This window comes from Vidua chalybeata, chromosome 3 (genome assembly GCF_026979565.1).
Source record: "Vidua chalybeata isolate OUT-0048 chromosome 3, bVidCha1 merged haplotype, whole genome shotgun sequence".
NCBI classification, from domain to species: Eukaryota; Metazoa; Chordata; class Aves; order Passeriformes; family Viduidae; genus Vidua; species Vidua chalybeata.
The window spans coordinates 29683436-29707739 of record NC_071532.1 but is presented as its reverse complement, the minus strand read 5'-3'; the positions used below and the strand labels follow the sequence as shown (position 1 = coordinate 29707739).

Sequence of the window (24304 nt, the reverse complement as noted above, 5' to 3'; positions counted from 1 at the left end):
GCAGAGATGCTGCCAAAGTTGCCCAAGTTGAGAAAATTGCTCCCTATCCCAGGCCCCAGACTTTCAGACACCACAACTCTATATTCCCCTACCAATCCCCTGTAAGGGGACTGACACAGAGCCAGACTTCAGGTGAGCCCCAAAACACTCTGAGAGCACCAAGTTCAGTGCTAAGAGATTGAAGAATTCAAGGCAGTGACAGAGACAGAATGTCATTTGCATTTCTTAAATTATTAAAACACTTGTTCAGGAAAGTGAAAATGTGGGCTCTCTGTCCTGCCCAGTCTGCTGCACTCAACCATCTTCAGGGAGTGAGGTATCAACCCCTCTGTGCAGAAGAACTCAGCACTCAGCTGGTTTGAGCTGTGCTATTGCTCAGAGACAGCCAGCATTTCCCTGCCAGACAAAAAGATTTATTCCTTAGGGCAGTGATGTGGAAGTTAAATCTAGGTGTCCTAGATTTAACTTCTTTCTCCTAACATTGGAGAGAATACATAAAAAATTGCCATTACGTTTTTAAAATTAAGGTGCATATGCAGTCCTCAGTGATGGATTAAAAAAAAAAAAAACCTGAGCAGAAAATAAACTCATCACTATAAATTGATAGGGGTACAAGGAAGAGCTCCATTGAGTAGGACAGCACTGAAATTTACAAGTTTTTGCCAACTAGAGATAAATCAAATGAGAAACAGCTCTCAAGAATTACGAAACTCGAAATAGAAGCTTTGCATATCGGATGTGTACAAAAAAAAAAAATAATGGGTCAGTGATTATTTTGCTGTACCCAACCTGTGTTGACATGCTTTAACTGAAAATGCACTCACATTTAGAAGCCTTACAGTTGGGGGCCATGACCCATTATTTTATGGGATATTTGGAAGTACTCACGGGATATGTGAGCAGAACAATTGTATTTGCTACACTTTTGGTTCCTAACAGCAGGTCTGAGGCATCAGGCTTACTGCTTTTGGAGCTATTTTCATTGGCAGGTCTCATCATATGAAAGGCACAGGTGTTTTCCATGAAGTATTAAAAATGTCTGGGTGCTGTCCACACTACTTCTGTAACATGTGAGAAATATACACACGTGAAGGAAAACGCAAAAATATCAAAGCAGGAGAACAAAATTAAAAGACCAGCAAAATTAAGACCTTCATGTAATAGCTGTGTTTCTGAAAACAAAATGGACTATCTTGACAACTAAAGAAAAACAGCAAGACCTAATTTTCAAAAAAGTGTGTTGTTTGGGGACTTCTTTAAAGCAATAGCAAGTCATTACTGACAAGAAAAAAAAATACAACGGCAACAACACTTTTCTATTTTCAGTTTCTGTTGTACAGAGACATCTTATAGCCACTCTGTAAAACTGTGTGTGCTGGTTAGCACAAACACTCTGGGTTAGCAGAAAATCTCATGAGCATTTGAATACTCTAAAGAACATTTCTCCCACAGCCTCAAACAAAAATCAAGTGGTCTAATATCTGAAAATTACAACAGCAGGTCAAAACCCTACGTATAACTGAGAAAATATCATAAGTGGAGAATATGTTATATTATTTATATCTAATTCTGTATTCTTTACATATGGATCAAGAGGGGGGTTTTCTCAAGTCTGTTCTTAAAACGACCAGAGTTGTGTTAAACAGGGTACAAAGATAAATTACTGCTCTAGAATAACCCACTGATAAACACAAAACGGTGACAAACTCAACTCATCAGCAAACAGTCACTGTTCTACAAAGATCCTGGTAAAATATTACCACAGATCTCAATTGCAACACCCTTGGTATTTAGTCAGAGTATTACGACCATGTTTAGGACTTCCTAACCAGTTTTATACCCAAAACTGGTTGATATCTCTTAAAAAAAACCTCACCAAAAGAGAATCTCCTGCAAACAACATGGAGAAAGGCAGTCACTTGAAATTCCCTGTACTTGTATATCCTTGTGTTAGGCCTAGTTGCACTAAGAGCCAAATTCAGTAACAGCTTATGGTCTACAAACCTCTGCCAGTTCTGTGGCAGTGACTGCAACATGGTATTTTGTACGTGCAAGAAAGTTTCTACACAATCAACTACAACATAACCTGTAACTGCACTCTAAATGTAGTATAGTATTTATTTTTACTATAGTATTTTACTATAGCACTTATTTTACTATAGTATTTATTTTTACAAATAATATATTTACCAAATTGTTTTATCCAACCATAAATAATTTACAAACTCAAGACTAACAAAAAACATGGAAAAAAGATCTGAAGAACAGGCACCCTTCACAGAGAGAAGAGCAGAAAGAGATGAAAATTTGTTTTAGAAGTGCTTCTGTTCAGGGAAAAAAAGTGTCATTGACCTGTCCTCACTTTAGCTTTTATTTTTCAATCCTGGAAGTTGAAGTACATTAGCAGGTACTAAGCAGATACTCTCAGGCATGTGGTACAACTCTTGGGGATGGCCCTGTGCAGGGCCAGGAACTGAACTTGATGATCCTTGTGTGTCCTTTCCTGCTCAGCATCATCTGTGATTCTGAGATTTGTGTGAGACGAGCAAGATAGGAAGGATAAAGAGCAAGAAGGCAGGATAAACAAAAAAAGCTTACAGATTTCATGACACTTTCTATAGGGAATAAATGTACATATAGGGAGGAACCTAAAGCATGCCTATTGCTCTAACTTCTCTGCTGGAAACTACTGACTGGATAAAACCTTCAGCCACAGAGACTGGCAGAGCTCAAAACATAGCCTTAGAGAACTTATCCAGTCATTTACAAATGCACAGTAAATGGGTAACTTCCCTCAGCATTCTTTAAAATGCAAAAAATACTCTTCTTGATTCTGACAGATTAAGTTTAAAAATATTGCCAAAAACTTCAAACTCAGTACATACATAAAACATTTCATTGATAAAGAGCACACAGGTAATTATGCAAACCCCTGGTTCTTTATGCTAGCTTCATAGGATACCTCATAAAAGGGCTTTTTTTTCTTAATTAAATCAGTGAGCATGTACTCAAGCATCCTTACCACAGTAAATCAATTTGTGTGTGCATTGAATGAAAGCAAATTCAAGATATAAACACACCACAGAACTGATTTCACGTAAGGCGTTATTATAAACAGTATGAAAAGTGCTTTTAAAAGCACTGTAATAAACACTTTGACAGTGCTTCTTTAAAAATGGATTTAAAGGGAGGTTGATACCGTCTTCCAATCCATAGATAGATCTGAGCACCACTGTAGCAAAGAGCACAGAACTGATTTTTACTTCAGATGTACCACTAAGATTAAATTGATCCTTGCTCATTGTACCATATAAAAATCAACAGAAAAGCTAAAGAACATGGAATAACCAAGGGAATCTGCAGAGGAAAAGGTCACAGACACATGTAGTTTGAGAAAAAAAGAGAAGCCTTCTCCCCAAATACCTACATGCACTCTTCCACAACCCCACTCTATTGATATGAAAAGCTCCTTATGATTTTAAGAGACAGGAATATGCCAAAGGCAGGATATGTTGAGAAGAAATAACAGCTAGTACAGCCACAGAGTGCAGCTTACATGGGCTGCTAGAACAGAAATCTACAAAGACAAACCTGATATTCCTAGCAGTAACTTTGACATTTCCTGCTTTGGAGTATAACAAAACAGAAGTTGGTCCTTTTGAACAGGACCTGCAAATTTCGAAACCAAAAGCACACACAAAGTGCAATATTGATGTCCCCAGGCCTCCCACTGTGACCCTGCAGCCAGGTGCCCCTTCCAACCCGGCTGCCCCCACTGACTCAGTGCCACCTCTCCACCCTGCCAGGGACAGCTGTCCATAGGCAGCTCCTGACGTCCATCTGCACAGAACCAAACACTCAAGTCAGGGCTGTAAATTTCACATCCCATAACAATAACAGCCAATGAAACAGACTAGAATTTTTAAGCCTTTATGCCTACACTCATCTGCAGAGGAATCCTCTCCAACCTCACACTGCTCTGAAAGGGTCTGTAACAGTGTAGAAGGCTGCAGCTGAGGAGCTGCTGTTTACCGCAGCACAGGTGTCACTACTTGCTCCTTCCTCTTCCTCACCTTCCTCCATGCACAGCCCCTCAGCAAAATGCAGTTTTCACTGCCAGGTGAGCAGGGTCTCGCCCCAGCTCCCCACCAAAGGCAGTCTTGGGGGGCAAGGAGCAAAGAGCAGGAATGAGGTGGCAGCCACGAAAACCAGCCCCAGCGGCAGCATGGATGGAAGGTGTCAAACTACGGCCTGAAAATACCAAGGTGCCCTCAGGCGGTGGGGGTGCCACTGGGATGCTGGTCCTCCTTCCTAAACATAGACCATGGACAGTTTTGGGGATCTACTGAAGGCACAGGTTAGAATCATAAAATCACAGAACAAGCTGAGTTGGAAGGGACTCATCAGGACCATCGAGTCCAACTCCTGGCCCTGCACAGGACACTGCAAGAGTGACACCGTGTGCCTGAGAGCATTGCCCAAACACTTCGACTCTATCGGGCTTGCCTGACACCACTTCCCCGGGAAGCCTGTTCCAGTGCCCAGCCACTCTCTGGGTGAAAGATCTTTTTCTAACATCCAACCTAAACCTCCTCTGCACAACTTCAGGCCATTCCCTTAAGTCCTGTCACCGATCACGAGACTAAAGGGATCAGAGCCTGCCCCTCGGCTTCCCCTCTCTTTAGAGAGGGTTGGGTGCATATATATGTGTATATTTTTATTATTATCATATTTGCCAGGGAGACTGCTGCAAGCCCCTTTACATGACCCCCCACAGTATTGCTCGCAATCCTCCCGTAAGGGGCGCGGCCAGCGCGGGACGCCCCGCGCCGCCGCCGGGGCACAGCCCGGCCCGAGGGAACAGGCAGAGACCCCGCGCTGCCCTCGGCTGCGCCGCCGCCGCCCCGCCATGCCGGCCCCTCCCGCCCACGGGCTCCCCCTACCTGTCCGAGCAGCCGCCACCGGGCTCGGGCCGCTGCCGCACCGCTCGCCCCGCACCTGTCCGCGGCGGGGCGGCGCGGGGAGCCGGCAGCCTCGGCCATGCGGTGGCGGGAGCGCCGGGAGCTGGCGCAGCGGGAGGGAGGGAGCGCTGTCTTGGGCGGCGGGGACGCGGCGCTGAGCATACAGCGGCTGCGGGACCGGCCGGGCTAGGAATGGAGCGGGAGGAGGGGCGCGGCCATCTTTGTTAAGGGCAGCGCCGAGCGACTCTCGCCGGCCGAGGAAGCGCGGTGCTCTTCAGGCCCGGCACGGCGTGGGTGCGCCTCAAGACACGTCGCCTGTAGCCACCGCGCTTGGGGACGGGACTGGGTGTGGCACGGCGGCCACCCGGGAAAGCCGCGCCAGGGAGCGTGCCCGCCCCGCCGTGGTTCCGCGTCCCGGCGCTGACATCAGCGGCGCTCGGGCGCCGCGGCTGCTGAAGCGCCCTGCCGCCATCTTAGTTACGGGCAGCGCCCCCGGAGCGCTGCCGCCCGCCCGGCATCTGATCCCGGACAGCCCCGGCCCAGCGGGAGCGGGAGGAGCGGCGGCAGCGCCACGGCGAGTCCTTGCGCGGGCCGCGGGCGGACAGACAGCGCCGGCGGGGAGCGGGGCCGCGCCGGGTCCAGGCGGACACGTGGGCCCGTCCCCTGCAGTGCTCCTGCGAACGGGGTTCAGCTCCCGCTGCCCGGGGAGCCTCGGGAGAGAGCGCGGGTTTGGTGTTAGATGCTGGGGAACTGAGGGGGGGACGACTTCTCCAGACTTTCCCAGTATTCTGTCCTTCAGCGTTTGGACGTGCGCTGTTGCAGCTCCCCTTCTCCTCAAAGTTTCACTGGAGTTGAACTTTGGGCCGCCCGGAATGTTCAGGTTAAAATGTGGGTGCCACTTGTTAACAAACAGACTAAGTTTTACTTATTTTCTTCTCATTTGATTTACCCAGTGAATCAGTTACTTTTCTTTGAAAGAGGACGTTTATGCTATGTCTGTTTCCTCTGTGTGTATGTGTATTTACGCCTGCAGTTTACGTTATGTATATTTCACAATACAATGTAAATGATCGGCAGTTTGGGATTTTCAGAAACTCCAGGCTGGCTGTCACAAAATGAAGGTTAGGATGTGCTGCGCTGGACTGCGGAATCTTCTCCAAGGGCTGAGCTTCCGTGCCAAGTACTACTCAAAACATAACCCTCCTCAAACAGTGTGTCCTTACAGTAAAATTGGACCAAAAAAGTGCCACATCCTGGGCTGTTCAAAAAGTACATGCAGCCATAGGACTGCACCACCTGGAAGCATCCTGCCATGCAGATTCTTTTCCTGCAAGGTATGCTATTAAATATAGACTTAATACCAACAACCACCTTGGCACATGTCTTAAGGGATCCAGTCATACTTTTCACATGTTGAAGAAACGTATTTTTCCCAGAGAATTTGAAGCAGAGGAATAAAGTCCAAGATATCAGTTAAGTTCAAGGACTTGTACCATTGTTCAGCTTTCCTATGCTGTTTTGACATAAAGATGCATTTGGGTTGATTTTCCCACTATTGTAATTTTGAAAAAAATTGGTATCTTCCAGACTTAGGTAAAGTGTCAGGAGAAAGCTACAGGGAGAGATCAGCTAGTGTAGAGGCAAAGTGTCCAAACTGATGATACCAGACTGTGAGCTGGCTCAAAAAACACTTGACTTTTCTGTGTTGACCAGTAAGTCATGGTTTCCATCACATTAAAATATGATATGATGCTCACGTGTTCTAAACTATATTTTAAAAGGAATGTGCATTGATTTCTGTAAATAAATATTGTGCAACTGGATGGCAGTATATCATGAACAGAGTCAGAAAGCAGTCTGAAATAATCTTAGGTCTTCTGTCTCAGTGTCTCTAATACAGATTTTGCTAGAGGTATTATAAAAGTTTACTGCAGTATGACAGCCTAGAAACTTATTTATATACAAAATTATTATTTTAAAAGATGTCTGTTTTGGTTTATTCGATCCTTAAACATGTTTTCAGATGTGTGCCTGGTTGTCCTAAAATTGTTTCTTCAGAGGTTATCTTGTAACTCTTTTATTTGTCACTCTGAAGAGTTCCTAAGGCTGTGTCTCAAATGTAAGCAAATGTTTCAAGGAGAACATAGGAGGTCTGGAGGGACGAGAATGTGTGTTCAGTTTACTCAGTGGAACTTCACTAACAATTGTTACAAATGCTGCTCTGTGACACTAGTCCCAGGATGCAAACATGGTTTTCACCTGAAAGGAGGCTGTGCCCGTTTGCTTTGGAGCAAATGTTTGCACACCAGTTGTCATGGGGATCCTCTGCTATCCTGAAAATCTTTCAAGATTGCTGGATTTTCCCCAGGCAGGGAGGTGTACTGTACCTCTTAATGCATCCCTACACTATGACCACCAGTTGTATATAATATTTCCAAATGAATACAATGGGAATTGCTGAAAACAAAAGGAGGGCAATCATCAAAAGATTCATAAAGCATGGAACATGTCAAAATAAGTTGTGGATGCTAAAATTTTACATAGGTATAAGGGGAGACATATATGAGATATAGAAATGACATATATGAGAGAGACTTTTTAAATATCCAGAAACCATGTTCTGCTTAGGAAATTCCTGAGCTAAAATTGTTTAAGGCTGGGAAAAATCATCTGTCTTGTCCCATTCTTATGCTTTCCTAAGTATCCATTTATGGCCACTGTGAGGTTTTATCTGGTTGCACCATGTTTGGGGCATGGTGTTGTCTTACAACAGTTTTTCCAGTGGCTGGGGTGAGGTGGTACACCTTTGGTATCCAGCAGTTTGTTTCTCCTGACCAATCACTTATTTGCTTTAGAGCTTCTCTAAGAGCCTTCACAATTTCTTTGCCTTGTGCCAGGTGACAGGAAGGATTGGTCTGAACCAGTGACAGACACTCTCAGCTCTCAGCAATGATGTGCTTTATGTTCCTAGGGAGTTGGTAACTGGAACAGACGGTTTCCCTTCAGAGTCTACTTGAAGCATTCACATTTTGCTTCTCATGTGTTTCTGAAGACAAACTAGGAACAAACCAACATCCCTTAATGGAAAGTGAGGACAGGATATGAAGCACAGGCTTCTTTTTAAGCTTAGACACATTCAAATCATACACTGAATGTTATAAAATTCTACTTTGTGTGATCTGTGCAGTATTATGTAGTGTAATATAAGTTGTGAAGCTTACTCCTTGGTCAAGTGGGATTTCACAGCATGCAAGAGGAAGTAGGATTTTGTTATAGCAGTTTTTAACACACTTTTAACATTTTTTACAATAGAAGACAGCTTTGTAGGCAGTGAGGTAGCAGTAGCCTCACATTTCATGGAAAACCAGATCCTTAAACTTATTCCTGATAAAATTGTTGCAGAACCCATATCAGTTCACTTCATTCTGCACCTTATGAACATATATATTAACACTTCTGAGGAGGTGGAGCAAAAACCTGAATGAGCTGCTAGGACTCCGAGGTACAGGGACAGAGGTGTGAGCACTGTTGTCTAGGAAAGGAAATGAGAGATTACAGTCTAAAGTCAGGACATTATGAAAGAAAGCTGTGAAGAAGGAAAAGTAATAGAATTCCAGAAAAAGTAAAACCTAGTTCTAGAACAAGAACATAATTACTTATAATCAATTAAGAGCATATATTAATAGTACCCTAAATTTTGAAGAGAAGACCTCAATTTATCAAGTAAAGCACATTTGACAGTGCCTCCCAAAAGATCAGGAAGAGTTAAAATAAAAGAGATACCAACCACAGTTTTTGTTCGCATGTACTTTTGTAATAACAGAAAGGTGGTTTTGGGCCTGTGGCTCAGGGGATATCGCCTCAATGTGTTCAGATTGATGTGCAGTGTGCTGGCTTGTAGCCATTGTTGTCTTTCCTTAATTAGCAGAAAGGAACAAAAGTCCCTTCCAAAAGGAAGCAAAATACATCCATAGTAACTTCAGACCTTTTGCACAAGAACCTTCTGAAATCAGAGCAAAAAAACTGGAATAACATTTCACCAACATACAAAGCTATGACAAAAAGAATCAAAGAAAAACTGGAAGAATTGCACAACATGTATACACTCAATTCAAGAAGCCCAAGGGTAAGTGGCAAACAATACAAACATTTCCCATCACTGACTACAAATAAAGGGCAGTGAAGGTGTTCCTGCTATAAAATGCTGGTTTACTCATTTTTTTACAGTAGAAATGTTGAATATTTTAATAATTTTGCATAGTAACAGTTTGTGTTTAGAACAGCTTATACGTGTTATGACAGTGAATTTACCTTAATTTCTCCATAGGCAAAAGCAAGTAAAGATAAAATAATCATCTGACTTTTGGATAAAGATTACAAAACATTGTAAGTTGCAAGAGCAGTTGCAGGTGATCTGAGCCTTCTGTGAAATTTAGAGCAGGTAGAGGTAGCTTAAGTACCCTAACTGAAAAAACTTTTCTGATGTGTGCAGTTCCTTCTTCAGTATGAAATATATGTTCTGCCATTTGTTACAATTTGTTACACTTCTGCTGTACAGAAAAATGACTGTATACAGGGATTCAAATGAAACAGTATGCTGTATACAGTATGCTTGATATATTTTTGTTTGTATTGAACAGATGAGGTTTGGAGAGAATGTGTACTTTGAAGAGAATGGCAGCATATTTCTTGCAAAGGCAGATGATGGTAAGGGATTTCCCTTCCTCATATGGTAGGATTCTTTAAAAAGGTATACCTGTATCACTTAAGTGTTCTTTTCTTGCTTTTCTCATGGTATTAAATCATAGGTTTGCTTTTCTCATGGTATTAAAGAGATTTTGATCTCAGCTCCTTGGTGGGGGCCCTACAAGATCCCTTTCCTTCTATTCCATCTTGTAGCCTTCTCCCCCAGTCTGGTTTTTCCCTTCCCATCCCTCTGTGAGTTCATCACAGGAGTTGATCACATAACCTCACGATGCCAATTCCCTTTGCCTGAGCAGAGTGTGACCAAATCCAGGATTATCATCCCTGATATCCAATTTCATGCCTTGCCCCAGTTCATATTCCTCCAGCTTCTCTCCTTTGTTTCCCCTGATGATTAATTCCTTGGGTTAAATACCAACCCAAGGTTAACTTGTCTGTTTTTTAACTAAAAATACTTTATACAATTCTGTACTAGAGTAATAATTCTAGAATCCTGAATCTGAAAAGGTGAGGTAAAGAGAGTTAGAGAGTAGTATATATTGATACTAGGACAAGTTGCTGGAGAGGAAAGAGAGAAGACACTTCTTTGCAGAGCCCTAAGTTAAAGTTTTGAAGAAAGGAAAAGAACATCCATGCTTTTTTATTTGAGGGAGGGTGAAAGAATTTCTGATTTTATTTATTACAAACAACTGCACCTTAGCTATCTGAGCTTTAAAATTCAATATGTTTAGTAGAAGCCAAGATCTACACTTTTGAAATATTTTTTAGCAATAACTACAGGACTTTTTTCCTTGGAACTGCAATTTTTTGTTCATTTTTACAAAGTACATTTGCAAATATCTTGCAAGACAGGTATTTGTTGTTGATAAATTCTACTAGAATGTTTGTGAATATTGGAGACAGATTGTTAAATACGGACATTAAGAATGACCATTCATTTTGACAGTGTCTTAATTACAGGATTTTTGCTATCTCTTTTTCCTATGTAATAGGTGAAGGAAATGCTAAGATTTTATTCAGTGTTGAAGATCTTGGCTTTTCTGATGCCTTTATTCAACGGATCAGAATTTCACCAGATCAGAGATACATGGCCATCAGCTTAAAAAGTGAAAATTCTGAAGAGGCAATCTGCATTATTATGAAACTTGGTCATCTTCCTTTTGTGGAAAAAGTAATTCCAAGTGTATTTAGCTTTGGTAAGTTGTTTATAAATATCCTGTGGATCACACAAGCTTTCAACACAACATTTTTTTTTAGTTTAAAGACATTTTTTTTTAAATGAAGGTAACATTTAATCCTTATAGATGTTGAATTCTTTCTTATGGTTTCTTTAATGCTGCATGATTACAGGCTATCAGATATGGATGAAAGTGACTGCTTCCTGGATACAAGTTTTCCTTCATTGTATAAGCATTTATGCACATTACAACAGTCATAATTTTTTCCATTGAATCCAACATGCTATGTTCAAAATATAGTAATGTGACTGTTTGTCATATAAAGATGTTTTTGAGGGATGTTCTAGTTGGTAAACACTTGCTGCTACAACTGAAGTCAATCATAGCTGTAGACCGCTTTGCTTGAAAAGTGTGGAAGTACTACCTACTAGTGAGTATTGGCTGGAATTTCAACTGGAATCCAGGATGTGGGTCACACTTCAGAGCCCAGTGAAGTCAGCCTGGCCTTGAATCAATTCTTTCAGATTTCAGAACAGATTACAGAGCTTTACATTGCTGTTAAAAGAAGCAGAGGTAAATGGAAGTGAATGGGAAAACATTATTTTTTTATAGTCTGTTAAAGAATATAGCAAAAAAATATAATAGTATGTATACATTGTTCCACATCTTGTACTTTGGATTATATTGCTAGATGTCATCAAGTATATCTACTGCAGTAAGCAATTTGCCTGGGCAGAGCAAAAAGAAAAAAAAAAAAAAAACAACAACTCTATGTACAACTTCCTTGTTGAAAAAATGAGAAGTAGCAAAAATTTAGTGTTGTTTCCCCACTGAAAATTATAATACCTGTTGAAAAATAAACATGCAAATTTGCCAATGACATTTTACAATAAACTTGATTTGAACATGTATCTAGGTTGATCCAGAAGAATCAGTACATTTAAGAGACCAACATCCTGTTGCCTAAATAGGTGTGACAGATAATAAGAGTACAAAAATGACTATCAGAATGGTAAATTCTGTAAAGGTAAGTCAGGTGTGAGTAAGGTACAGCAGTAGTGTCAGAAAGCACAGAGGTGCCTCAATCATGAGCAAAAGAATTAGGTCTTAAAACTACTTGCAAAGTTTATGGGCTTGTATTGAGTGATATAAAATAGCAGGGAGACAGACAAAAGTTCCTGAAAATTTACACCTTGATTTTTCTATAGGCTAGACTATAGAAAAACTTGGATTTGCCCTCTAAAGGCTTGTCTTCATAGTGAATCCTCAGCCACTTGTGCACTTTGCAGCCACATTGCTGTTCAGAAAGCAAAGTGTATGTGTTATTTTGGTGTTATGAATTCCTGAGGGTTTGTACTGAAAATCAATATTTATGCATAAGACACATACAGCAGCTTTTAAAAGCACATGTGTTAAACATCATTCTGTTGGCTGTAGGAGCAGCAGAGATGGCAGGAATGTGGCTGGATCAGTCAGAATAATTTCAGAATAACAAGGTTCCTGTATTTATACCTTTCTATGTTGGTGAACACATACAAAAGCATAGAAAACTGGAGAATTTTTATCTCAGCAGTACCCATGGGGCACATGCATCATCTCTTTTCTCTAAATGGCTTGTGTGCAGTCACATGCAGCAGTGCAGAGCTTATGATGTCTTTGTTATCTTGCTGACTCTGTGTAAATCTCTTTTTCTCTGCTGTTTTAAACAGCCACGTCTCCTATTTTCCTGTTACCTCCAGAACCCACACAGGGTCAACAGCTTCCTATTACTGGGCCCAGCAACATTGACCTCTGCTTTTTTTTTTTTTCTTTTTTTTCAATGCAGAGTCTTGTTCTCTGGTATTCAGAAAAAAACATGGAAAAACCTTTTGGCTCTTACCTCAATCCCCACAGGATGCAGAAGTGCTGTCCTCAGTTCCATACCATCTGCAACCCACCTTTTTCAGCACTGGGTCCAGTGTCCATGGAAGTCCCATCTTCTCTCAGTAATATCAGTAATATCATCTTCTCTCTGAATTTGATACACATTTGTCTTTTTTTCCAGAGTGGGCTGCAAATGATGTTCTGTATTACACAACTCAGAAGAACCTTAAATGCCAGAATGTATTCATGACCACTTTCACTGACCAGAAACATACTAAGTTAGTTTATACAGAACAAGATGCAAGGTAATAAATACCTAAAATAAAACATATTTTAGAGTATTTTATATGTAAAATATAACTGGTTTGGAAAACAAAGTGTTCCATATCATATTTCAAATAGTAAAATGCATTTTTGTGTTCTGCTGTCAGTAGTGTCTTATACAGCCTGAGAATGTGCTCTGTTCTCCTTTTGATATGTGATCAACAGAGATTTAACTTTCCTCTCTTACCTCATGAGTTCAGCTGAGTTTATAAATGTCAAGGTCACTCTCAGGTCAGGGTGTCCTTTAATGAATGTGTGACAGTTTCATACAGGGTAAATCAGACTGTGGATTTCATTTTGTTTTCTCTGCTATTGATGTCTGATATATCTTTAAAAAAAAAAACATAAGTTCAGGGTAATCCTTGCTCTGGGTAATGGATGAGCAAAATCATTACAACATTCCAAGAGACAGAACTATTGTTGACTGAATACCCTCTCAATAACCTTTCTTTAAGCAGTGGTTTAGGAAGACAAGAAGGCTCTTTGCTAAATTGAGCGCAGAACTAGCTTTTCAGCCTAGTAGCACATGGCATATTTATACAGCAATGCGTAAGTATTTCTGATTATTCTTAATTCAAGTTACATATTCAGTAAAGAAATGCCAATTATACTTTCACAAGAAAAAAGAAAACAAACAAAAAAATTTGCAATGGAGATGGAATAAATAAGATCTCTTTTTCCAGTTGCATTTGATGCATCATTTTGGAAAATCGAGTTGCACTGACCTGGCACTTCCCCACAGGGAAACTGTTGGCATCATTCTGAAGGTCACAGTCATTACAGTAGATCTACTAGAAACTTACTCTAAAGGTTCATGTGCTATTGCAGCTCATAGCTGAATTCCTTCATCAGAGATGGCAAGACATTCTTTTGTATTGCCATTGAGCAGTTCGTTCTGCATCTCACCAGCTCTTATAGTTGCAATCAAATATTTTTTAGAAGCTGAAAATTTCTTGACTTTTTTTTTTTTTAAAGCTACAAACAAAAAAAATTGTAATATCAAGGTCATAATCCTTGGGGAGAAGTGTAATATGCATCAACCCTCTTAGAGGCAGGATCAGCAGAGCTGAACTCTTGGAATCTCTGCTGAATGCAGTTCCCTATTCTTCCCAAAATCATGGGTATTAGACAGGCAGGAGGCTGATTTTTCTTGCAGACTTTAGCTCCCCCTCTGTGCCTGTCCTAAAGATGTCAAGAGGGTGCTATTAGAAAAAACAGTAGTACCAAAAAAACTTTGAGATCCTCCACCTGCAAATAATTAAAGGCACTGAAAATACTATCTAAAGCATCCTTTCCTTCACCAGTCAAATACTCTGAATCTTAGAGAGATCATCATTGCAGTCATGTATCTGATCTGTGTGATGCAGATTATGGTACTCAACCCTACATTTTCTTGATGGAATCAGGATCTTTGTGTTGGACAGTTTTGCTTTTAGAGACATCCAGTCTTAAGGGTTCAAAATGGCAAAGAGACTGTTCTGATCCATGATGTGACATTCTGGTTAATTTGGATGACTCATAGAAATTTGAATCTGAATTTCAGCCTGAAGCTCTCTACTATATGCATCTAGCCACTGGTTATAATTCTGCTTTCTGTTTCTAGATTTTAGACGGATTTAAATCCAGTAGGTAGTTCCTAGTTTCTTAGTTCCAAAACCAGTGCCTAGTTTCCAGCTTTATCACTCCAACACTGTCCATCTTGCCTCATATAGGCCTCTGTGCTTTTTTTCTTTTTAAATAGTACTTTCTGTCATATTTGCTCCAGACAATTAGGTCAGTAGCACATAGACATTTTATGAATTAATTTTTAATAGCTCTTACTTTTGTTATTGCTGTTCCCATATGATGTCATTTATTATTTTAACTATCCATTGCTACTTTTTTTTTTAATAGGGTTACAAGCTCAATAAAAAGTTCTACATTTTGCCTGAATTTTAAAGCCTATATGCATCAACAAGCTTCCAGTCTAGCTCAATGATGCAAAAACCTGAATTTAGTTGGGCAACAAGTAAATTGCTTTCCTTGCAGATTTCAGGTTTCATACACAAGATTGAAGGGTTTTTAATCCCAGGGTAAATGCAGGAGAAGTGGGTCTGGGAGCCAAGTAGCCTGAAATTTCTCCAGTCTGCTCAGAGAAATGTTGTTTCTTACCTTGCAGATGGAAGCCCATGATTCGGAAACAACGGATGTATTTTAAAATACTGATAAAATTTAAGCTTTTTTTTTTGTTTCTTTTTTTTTTAATGATTCCCTACAGATTCTTTGTAGACCTTTATTGCACAAAAGACAGGCATTTTCTCACTATCAACAGCAACAGCAAGACAACCTCAGAAGTTTGGCTGGTTGACTGCAGACATCCCTTTGAGTCACCTGCTCTTGTACAAGCACGAACCACGGGGGTCATTTACCACATCGAGCACAGAAAGGACCAGTTGTACATTCTTACTACATATGGAGAGCCTGCAGAATATAAGGCAATTTTTACTGATAATTACATTCATAGGATTAATTTAGATGCCTATTGCAGGTCATATAGAAATAGTAAAGTTGGCTTTTAATTCTGTTCATCACAGCTTACTGAAATAAGAGAGAGAGCTGCATGGATTAAAAAGACTGATAGTGCTGCATGGAGTCTCACCTGTAGGAGACCAGTTTGATCTTAACTCCTTTGACAGCATCAAGAAATGACTATGCTTCAACAGTCACTTCCCCTATATCAAACCTTAAATTGGTGATCTCAGTTTGTGTAATCAAACCCACCTACAATTGTTCTGGCCATACTGAAAGCACTTACTGTATTACAGTCTTCTGTAGAGTAATCTTTGAGACTTGGTCTTCTCCAAATGTTACTGCATTATTTTTCCATTTTGCCTAAGTAAAGGGAGTTTAAAAATCTCCAGTTTTAGACAGGCAAACACCCCAAATACAAATAAGTAATTTTTTGCAAGAAAAATGTATGAGATCACCTATAAGTCCGTACCTCTCATCTGTACCTCTTACTACATTTTAGTAATACAAGGTTGTTTGTTTTGTTTTGTCATTTTTTTTATAGTTGATGAAGGCACCAGTAGCTTCCAGTGGTAAGGAGAACTGGCAGTTAGTTTATGCACTGGAAAAGAAAACCAAGCTAGTAGACTTTGAGATGTTCAGTGATGACTGTATTATGTTCCTGAAGAATGCTGGTCATCTTTACTTAAATGTGATTTCTTTTGTTTCATACTCAGTTCAGTCAATAAAGGTACGTTTTAGCTTGGTTTAAGCAGCATAATATTTTTCCAGCTTCTTTTTTTTTTGGCATAGCATAATGAAAGCAAAGATAAATTCCAAAAGTAAAAGCGGTTTGGAAACTATTAATACTGGCAATTTCATTGTTATTACTAATTGTGTTACCTGTGGCTGTTCTTCAGGATTTGATGTAGTGGCTTATTGCAGCATTTAGAAAGTTAAAGAGCAGCTATCCTGTGAGCCAGTTCTTTCTTCAAGGGATTACAGTCAAGCTCTTCACAATACAGCTGATTTCTAATGTAAAACAGAACTTAGTTCCCTAAATGCTCTACTTAGTTTATCAAGACTTTTCTTGCCTATACTCATTGATGTAAGCAAGGCCCCTACCACAGGAAAAATAATTAATGTTCAGAAAACAAGTATGGACACTGTCCCCTAATAAATGGGAAGAGTTGATATTGCAGTACAATTGATACAAAGGATTTGTTTCCATTCTCTAGTTGTTAACTACTTGTGGATTAAAAACAAAGTGACAAGCCAAATCCAATTTCTGAAGACCATTCAGGTGAAATATTTAATTGATTTGTTTTCCTGAAAAATACAGTCTGAACAACTTACAAGTTTATTGCAACAAGCTGCCAATGCTGCACTCTATAAAACTGCTACAGAAAAAAGGTTTTCAACAAAGTACACTGTATGGTCTCCAAAATCTTCAATTTTTAAAAATGGTCATAGTTTGTTCATTCAGAAAGGGCCTGCAGTTACTCAGGAGAACTTGGACTTCTGCTGCCTTTTCAGAAGCCTCTAGCAGCCTAACCCAAGTAAGTAATGGTCTGGCAGAGAGTTTGGCTATGTCCCTGCTGCTCTCAAAGAATGAATCTTGATTTCTTTCATTCTTAGCAGAGTTAAAAACCTTAAATATAATAACAGTAAGTATCTGAGGGTGAATGTGCCAGGAAAAGGTTTTGTTCTTCACAATGGCTGGCACTAGGAACAAAGTTAAGAGGCAGGGGTTTTCAGTGGCTTAGCATTACTGAGCTAACTCACAGTAAAAGCATAATAGCTGACATGGACTTGGCTGTATAACGTGTTGAAGTAGAACTGGAAATGCAAGGAAAAATAGGATATAAAAAATAAAACTAATGCAGAATAATTTCAAATGTTTTCTTTTAAAAAGTCTGCACTAATACCCATTTTAAACTGAATTTGAATTTATTTTTTGTTTTTATTTCATTGTCCAACTTTATCCAATGGCCTCAGGGGAAAAGTTCACCAGTCTTTCTTTTCTTTACTGTTTTATTACTGGATTTAAATGAAATACAGATTGTGCTACATACAAACTAAGATAATTAGTTAATATCTAAAGTCTTTTACTCTGAAAGACATATTAAGCAAAATTTACAGAAGCAGTGTAAGGGTCTCACTTGAAATACCATGTTTTCTCAGCTACCTACGTGGGCCTGTGAATTTGAATTGGAATCTCATCCTGAACATACCACCAGCACCTGCTATTTTCAGCTCTCCTCCCCAGTACACCCCCCTAAGCGTTTTGCATATTCATTTAAAGAAAATAATCTCATTGAACAAGCTGTGCAAGAGGTACCAATTATTACGAATTGTCACACTACACGTTTACTAGCTAAAAGCAAGGTAAGATTTTTCAGTCTTTTTCCCATTCCTTTTATTCTTTCCTTCCTCCCCACCCATTTAAAGAAAGTGCATTTGGCAGCGAACAGAGATTAAAAATGTAAAGAGCAGTTGGTGCTATAGTTATTAAACAGTGGGTGTTTTCTTCAGTGCTATAGAGAAGAACAAGAAAGAGTCGTGATTTTTTTTTCCATTAACCTGGGTATGCCACAGGAGATAACAGCACACGATGAGTCAAGAAGCTTAGTATAACTGAGAATTGCTAGTTGATGTAATGGTATTGTACTCCACATGATAAATGAAAAAGGTGCCAGCTGTTGAAAAGAACACCCCACAACCAGCTGCGCAGTGCAGATCAAGAAAAGAAAGTTTTAACAGCCTGAGTTTAAAAATTTGGAGATGTTAATAAAGAGTTTGTACTGTGGTAAGTGGTAAACTCTATTGTTAATAACATATATTCTTGGTGTTAAAGGGGGAAGGAAGACTTGGGTGCTTTGGTAGTTTAAAAACTCCTCAGGTGTTGCACTTAAATGAATTTATACTCTGCATCTGTAAGCCCACACAGCAGAGGTTCAGTCTCAGGCTTTATTTTTCAAGAGTGCTTTGTACACTCTAAGTGAAAAAAAATTACTATAATCAAAAAAACATATTTTAAAATAAATAATTGAAGTTTTCATTGCCATGTGTCATTGAGATTTCTGCAATGTCCCTTATTGTAAAACTACTCCTTCTTTTCCAGGATGAAACTTTGGTGCCAATTACAGTTTTTCATAATAAGAATTCTAAAGAACTACACAGGAGACCACTTCTAGTTCATGTATATGGAGCTTATGGCATAGATTTGAACATGAGCTTTAAAGAAGAGAAGCTGATGTTAATTGAAGAGGGTTGGATATTAGCATATTGCCATGTTAGGTAAGTCAAATATAAAATGGAAATAGTATTTTATTTTGCAGGATATGCAGATATTTGTTGATGTACAACTGAAGATGCACCAAAACATTTTTTTTTGTGTGTACCTGTATCTAATTATTCATTCTCTTCTTAGATTTTTTTTATTTAAGTAGTTTTTAAATTTTCCTCAGGGAAAAAAACCACAAGAGCACACCACATGTTAGGTTTCTTAAATCTACATGATGGCTGTATGTAACTTTTAATCTTTTGAAGTCTCGTTACTTCTTGTCTGATTTTTGCTCAAGAAAAAATATGGTTAGATGCTCAAGTTGCCATGGCATGTTATCTCCCTCTGCTTCTGAGAGCATTGTGTGCTAATGCTCAGTCTGTATCTTCTGAAAGCCATTTATATTCTACAGCAACAACTAAACATTTAACCTGCAACCCTTGTTCTTTTATTGGCTAAATCATCTGTCTCCCATTTAGCTACAAATCTACCAGTTTTATAAAACTGCAATGTACAACAGACTTCAAATTTTTCTCAGTAGCTAAGGAAGACAACAAAAGAATCATTTTAGGGAGGAGAGGGAAGGGGAGGAATGAATAATTGTTGGAAATACCAGTCCCAAAACAAATTCAGCAAATAGATTCAGTTTGCTGTACTCAGTGGCAAGCATTGTGCTGTTCTTCCTCACACCCCACTAAGAATCTTAAGATGCAGGTCAGTCCTACATGAAGATGGATTTCTCATCCAAAGATGGCAGGCTAATCAAATAATCAATTTTAAACTTGAAACCAGAAGAGGAAGCTTCAGGTGGCTTAAAACCAAAATTGTGGTTGCATAGAAAGAAGTATAAATTATTTTTATAATTCTGTACTACAAAACTTAACATTTCAAGTAGTATTTGAAATTCACAAATTTGGCGGGGGGGGGGGGGAGGGGGCGGGAACCCTAACCCAACTTTCTAACAGTCTCAAAATTTAAGCTAAGTGGAAGACAAATCCTGAGAGTCTGATGTGGAGCTCAGAAATACTATTCTACTGTTTTCAATAAGTAATACTGTTAGTAATGGAACATTGGAAATGTTTTCAGTATTTGCATAGTTTCCTGTATAAAAAGATTACATTATCTGATTCTGTATTTCCTACAATGAAAATGTAATTTCCTAACGTGTTGCTTTTCCTGTGGATTCCAGGACACAAGCACATGTGCCCTTCTACAGTTAGTGTTTTCACCAATCATCATGAATGGATTTATTTTGCCTTCATGTTGTCTCTTTTAGCCATAAAGAAGGGTAAAGGCAAAAGTAGAGAAGAGTTAATTGGGAAAGCAAACTATGATGTGCCATTCTGTGGCTGCTGCTGTTCTTCTGTTATCTGAAGCTACACTGTGTAATGTTTTCTGAAGAGATTCCAACTTGAATTGCATTAAATTTCAGGGGTGGAGGAGAGCAGGGCCTTAGCTGGCACAGAGATGGATGTCAGCAGAATAAACTCAAAGGTCTCCATGACCTCAGGGCTTGCATCACGCTGCTGCACCAACTGGGATTTTCTCAGCCTAAACACACAGCACTGGCAGCTGCCAGTGCTGGGGGAGTTCTTGCAGGAGCCCTGTGCAACACTGATCCAGCACTGATCAGAGCCATGGTTTTACAGGTGAGCTGCTGCAGACCTTGTACAGATTATAACATTAAACTGTATTATCTGTGTTAATGTACCACTTTCAGAATTGGAAACATTCCAATTCAAAGCTCACTCTCCTCATTTGTTTGAGAATACCTTGACTCAGATATTCAAGGTCCTCTATCCTATTTGCCAACTTTTTTTTAATGATTTCTAAGGCTCCTTTCATAGATGTTCTAAATACAATGATGAAAACTCATCTCCCACTGACAATTGAGGAACAAGAAGAATGGGGAAATCCATTAGAAGATGAAAAATGTATGAAGTATATCAAAAGCTATTGCCCATACCAGAATATTAAGCCACAGGTAAAACTATGCTTTCTGTGCAGAATACTTCAGGCATAAATTGTAGTGGTTTATAAGAAAACCAGAAGTAGATCACTGAAATTTAAAAAAAATCTCCAATATAAATTATTTCAGTAATAATCTTAGCAATAGTTGGAGTCACAAGTGACAACTGAAATTAACCCAATGCCTTCTCCTAAATGATATGAATTTCTAAACTTGTTTTTGTTTTAGGACTTTCAGGAAGTAATAGATTATTGTATAGCAAATCTCAACATGCAAAATGCCCTATTTTCTGGGGGAGTTTTGACATTTTACTGTGTTTTGCTGGCTTTTTTGCAGACACAGGAGGAAGGAGGTTTCCACTGGAGGTATTTTCCAGTGGAGGTGGAGGTATTTTCCACTGATTTAATACCTTTCTAGAAGTATTAAAACAAACGAACACTGAAAGGGAAGAGGACCTATAGCTTTGACATTGTCATCTCAAGGGAAATCTCTCTTTATTTGGCAATGTGTTAGCTGTGTTGCACAGCTTCATTAAGTAAAATTCTTACTATTTAAAAACCAACTTGTGTGCAGAAAGATTGAAAAATAAACTTCAACTATTGTTCTAAGGTAAACTATTCCATGATTATTACTCCCTTTTTTCTTTTTTTGCAATCATCAGCAAACAGACAGATATCAAACCTTTACCAGTGGGAAGAGAATGTTTTTATGACCTTTTGCAAGTAGATTATGCCCAAGTGTGAAGTCGTTTTTCAGACCAAAATACTTTTTGCAGTTAGAGTGATAAAACTCTTAGAAAACACTAAGTAATTATGTAATAGATGAGTTCTTAAATAAACCCTAACAAATTGTATAGTAAGAGAAAAACATGCTACTCTGTGAGAAAGACCAGTTGTCAAATGTTTAACTGGTTTTGGTTTCTAATCTCAGTGCTATCCATCAGTTTTTATCACGGCATATGAAAATGATGAACGGGTAACACTACCAGGAATTTTACAATATGTTCAGAAACTCAGGAAGGCTGCACTAGATCATGCCAGCAGAACAAGTAAGAAAGGTAAGGGTAAGAATATCTCAGATAAATGGAGTTAACTAAACCAAAATCTTAATAGTCATGTAAATTAAAGACCACAGAGATTGACTCCTCCTTAAATGAATTCAAACACAATCCCAAATCACCAGCTCCACAGCAGACTCCGAGCACTCTCTGAGATGCAAAAACATAAAGACTTGGAGCCTGTGAGGGGGCTCACTCTTTCCTAGGCCTCCACATAGGGCAGTTGTTGGACAGTGTAGGGTGAACCCACGCTGTCACTCCAGCTGCTGACAGGGCTAAGCTGCAGTTCTCAGCAACCCTTGAAGAAAAATCTTATTCTTGCTGTTACATAAAGACCTATTTTTCTCAGTTTGCTAAAGCTGCAGGTCCTTAATCCAAGCTAGAGTGACAAGGCCAAGGCACAGGTGCTTTTATACCTGAAACTTAACCCTAACTTCGCAAGTTTCCAGCAAAAGGTACATTCAAGCCTGACAATTTTCTTGTACCGTCCAGTCTGGGGAGAGGCTTTTACCATCATTACCAAAAGAGATCTTGAATAACCTTTTCTACATTTCATGATGCCCTGTCTCTGAGTTGCACAACTGCAGTGGTTGATAAATTGCAGCCGGTGCTGTGGTTGCTGTTGTGCTTTTTGTGCAGGAAGAAAAGAACATGTCTTTCCAAAAAGACTCAGAGAGAACAAACGCACTAAATAGATGAATACTTCCCAAATATACAATTATTAGAAATACAAATAATTCATTCAGAAAACCCCTCTACAATTCTCTTTTACTTAAGGAATAATTCTGTCAGGACAAGAAGGCAGAATTAGCTATCCTTAAATAATTCACATACCCACATAATTTTTTCCTTGTTCATTCAATGTAAAGTGATTACCAGCTTCATTGTTCCAGGAAATTGGATTCCTAATATCATCCTAGATGTCCAGGCAAATGGCAGTCATTGTGATTCATCCTGGGAGCACTCACTGAATGAGGTATGATCCCTTTACTGCACAGCTCCATAACATGTTGCAGGGCTGTGTCCCCCCTCTTGGAATACTTAAGCCTCAGTAGTTGGGCAGTCATTGGGCATGTTTAAACTACAAAGAAAAACTGCTAGAGCAACTGCTGATTTTACATATAGATATCTTCAATTTTAGAACCCAGCAATATTTATATATAATTATATCTATTTTTATACACATATATACTTGTACAGATATAAAAGAGACAGTGACAGAGCCAGATTATTGAAATAGCCTTAAAATAGTGTTCAATTCCCACTGTAATGTGCTAGGAGCTTTGAATGAAAGGTTCCAAGTTGTGCAAAACATCGTTCCAGCAGGAAAAGTCTTGCTCTGTAGAGTATTAAGTGCTTAAAACTGTCATACTATTTACTCCTATCTTTCTCATTGTGTAAAACATACATGATGGGTTGGATCTTTACATTTTGAAATGCGTGATCTGTGCTATCAAAGCTCTTAACAGTTAGCTTTCAAGATTTTGCACTTTATACAAGCATGCTTGTTAAAAGCAAAATACTGTCAAGACCTAATATATTTTTACTGATGTCTCAGACTGTCACAGTTGGATACAAATTTTATTACTCTTAATTTTATCAAATCCTAGAAAATGTTAATTAGGTGGTGGTGGCAGTTATTCCAAAGATGAATTCTTTTAGGAAAACTCCATGCTGTCTTATGACAAGGTATTTCTTAGCATTAATATAGGAAAGGAAGATTTACTAGAATAGCTGCACAAGAGCCTGAATGTTTATAGTGCAAAGAACTTTACTTTGTAATAAAATATTTTCATTATTTTAGGTTGCAAGACACCTTGCTTTTCTGAACAGAGAACTTGAGGAAGTGTGCCATCCCCAACATCACAGCAAATCCCGCAAGTAACTCCTAAACACGGTGACCACGTGAAAAACTTTGGGTCAGGTTTGGATTTGTATAGAAAGCAAACACCTTCTCCAGAGGATCTCTCCTCTCGGATCCCTGCTTTATGGGCACAAGCACACAAAGCTGTGTGTGGCATTGCCTTACAAAAATACAGACCAAGAACTGGATTTGTGCCCTGCCAGGCTGTGCAGAAGCAGCTGCCAGCAGAAATGAGTTTGTCCAGCAGCTCTGTTCACATGAGCCAGCAGAGCAGCGCTACACAAGCAGAGCTGGAGCACGTAGATCCTCACAGGAGAGCCACAGGCACTTGGCACAGGCAGCCTTCCTGGCCAAGGCATCTCTTGCAAAGCCACATCTTACACAACGCAGCAGAACTCCTCCGGAGCATCTGACATTCAATTCTCACTACTTCCAGAGCTAATTCCCATATGTAGGTGATGGTGATCACTGCCCTCTCTATCTGCACAGCAGCCATGGTGTACTGATCATGTGGTGGGATTGACCAAACTGCAAAGAAAAGCACTCTCAAGAAGAGAGTTTTAGCACTTTAGAACTCTAAACCAGAGTTTTAGAACTCTGATCTGAATACA

At 39.4% G+C, this 24304-nt stretch overlaps 2 protein-coding genes across 6 annotated transcripts in view; one reads left to right on the top strand and one right to left on the bottom strand.

Annotated features, from left to right (window-relative positions):
• CAMKMT (calmodulin-lysine N-methyltransferase) overlaps positions 1–5221 on the bottom strand; it is a 214051-nt gene extending 208830 nt beyond the window's left edge. For all 5 annotated transcript variants that reach the window (XR_008429775.1, XM_053937379.1, XM_053937381.1 and 2 more), the window contains exon 1: positions 4944–5221. Coding sequence is in view for 4 of the 5 variants with exons in the window: in XM_053937379.1 (XP_053793354.1) it covers positions 4944–5123 (180 nt within the window). In the remaining variant the exon portion in view is untranslated. The remainder of the gene's footprint in view (positions 1–4943) is intronic.
• The window catches only part of PREPL (prolyl endopeptidase like), a 29187-nt gene continuing 10022 nt past the window's right edge, over positions 5140–24304 (top strand). The window contains 18 exon segments of the mRNA XM_053937376.1: positions 5140–5878; positions 5880–5924; positions 5926–6013; positions 6016–6047; positions 6050–6295; positions 8887–9087; positions 9602–9668; positions 10658–10861; positions 12888–13011; positions 15288–15504; positions 16083–16268; positions 17702–17905; positions 18642–18817; positions 20236–20452; positions 20638–20787; positions 21703–21829; positions 22723–22805; positions 23634–23753. Coding sequence (XP_053793351.1) covers positions 5834–5878; positions 5880–5924; positions 5926–6013; positions 6016–6047; positions 6050–6295; positions 8887–9087; positions 9602–9668; positions 10658–10861; positions 12888–13011; positions 15288–15504; positions 16083–16268; positions 17702–17905; positions 18642–18817; positions 20236–20452; positions 20638–20787; positions 21703–21829; positions 22723–22805; positions 23634–23714 — 2493 coding nt within the window. The 5' untranslated portion in view covers positions 5140–5833 and the 3' untranslated portion in view covers positions 23715–23753.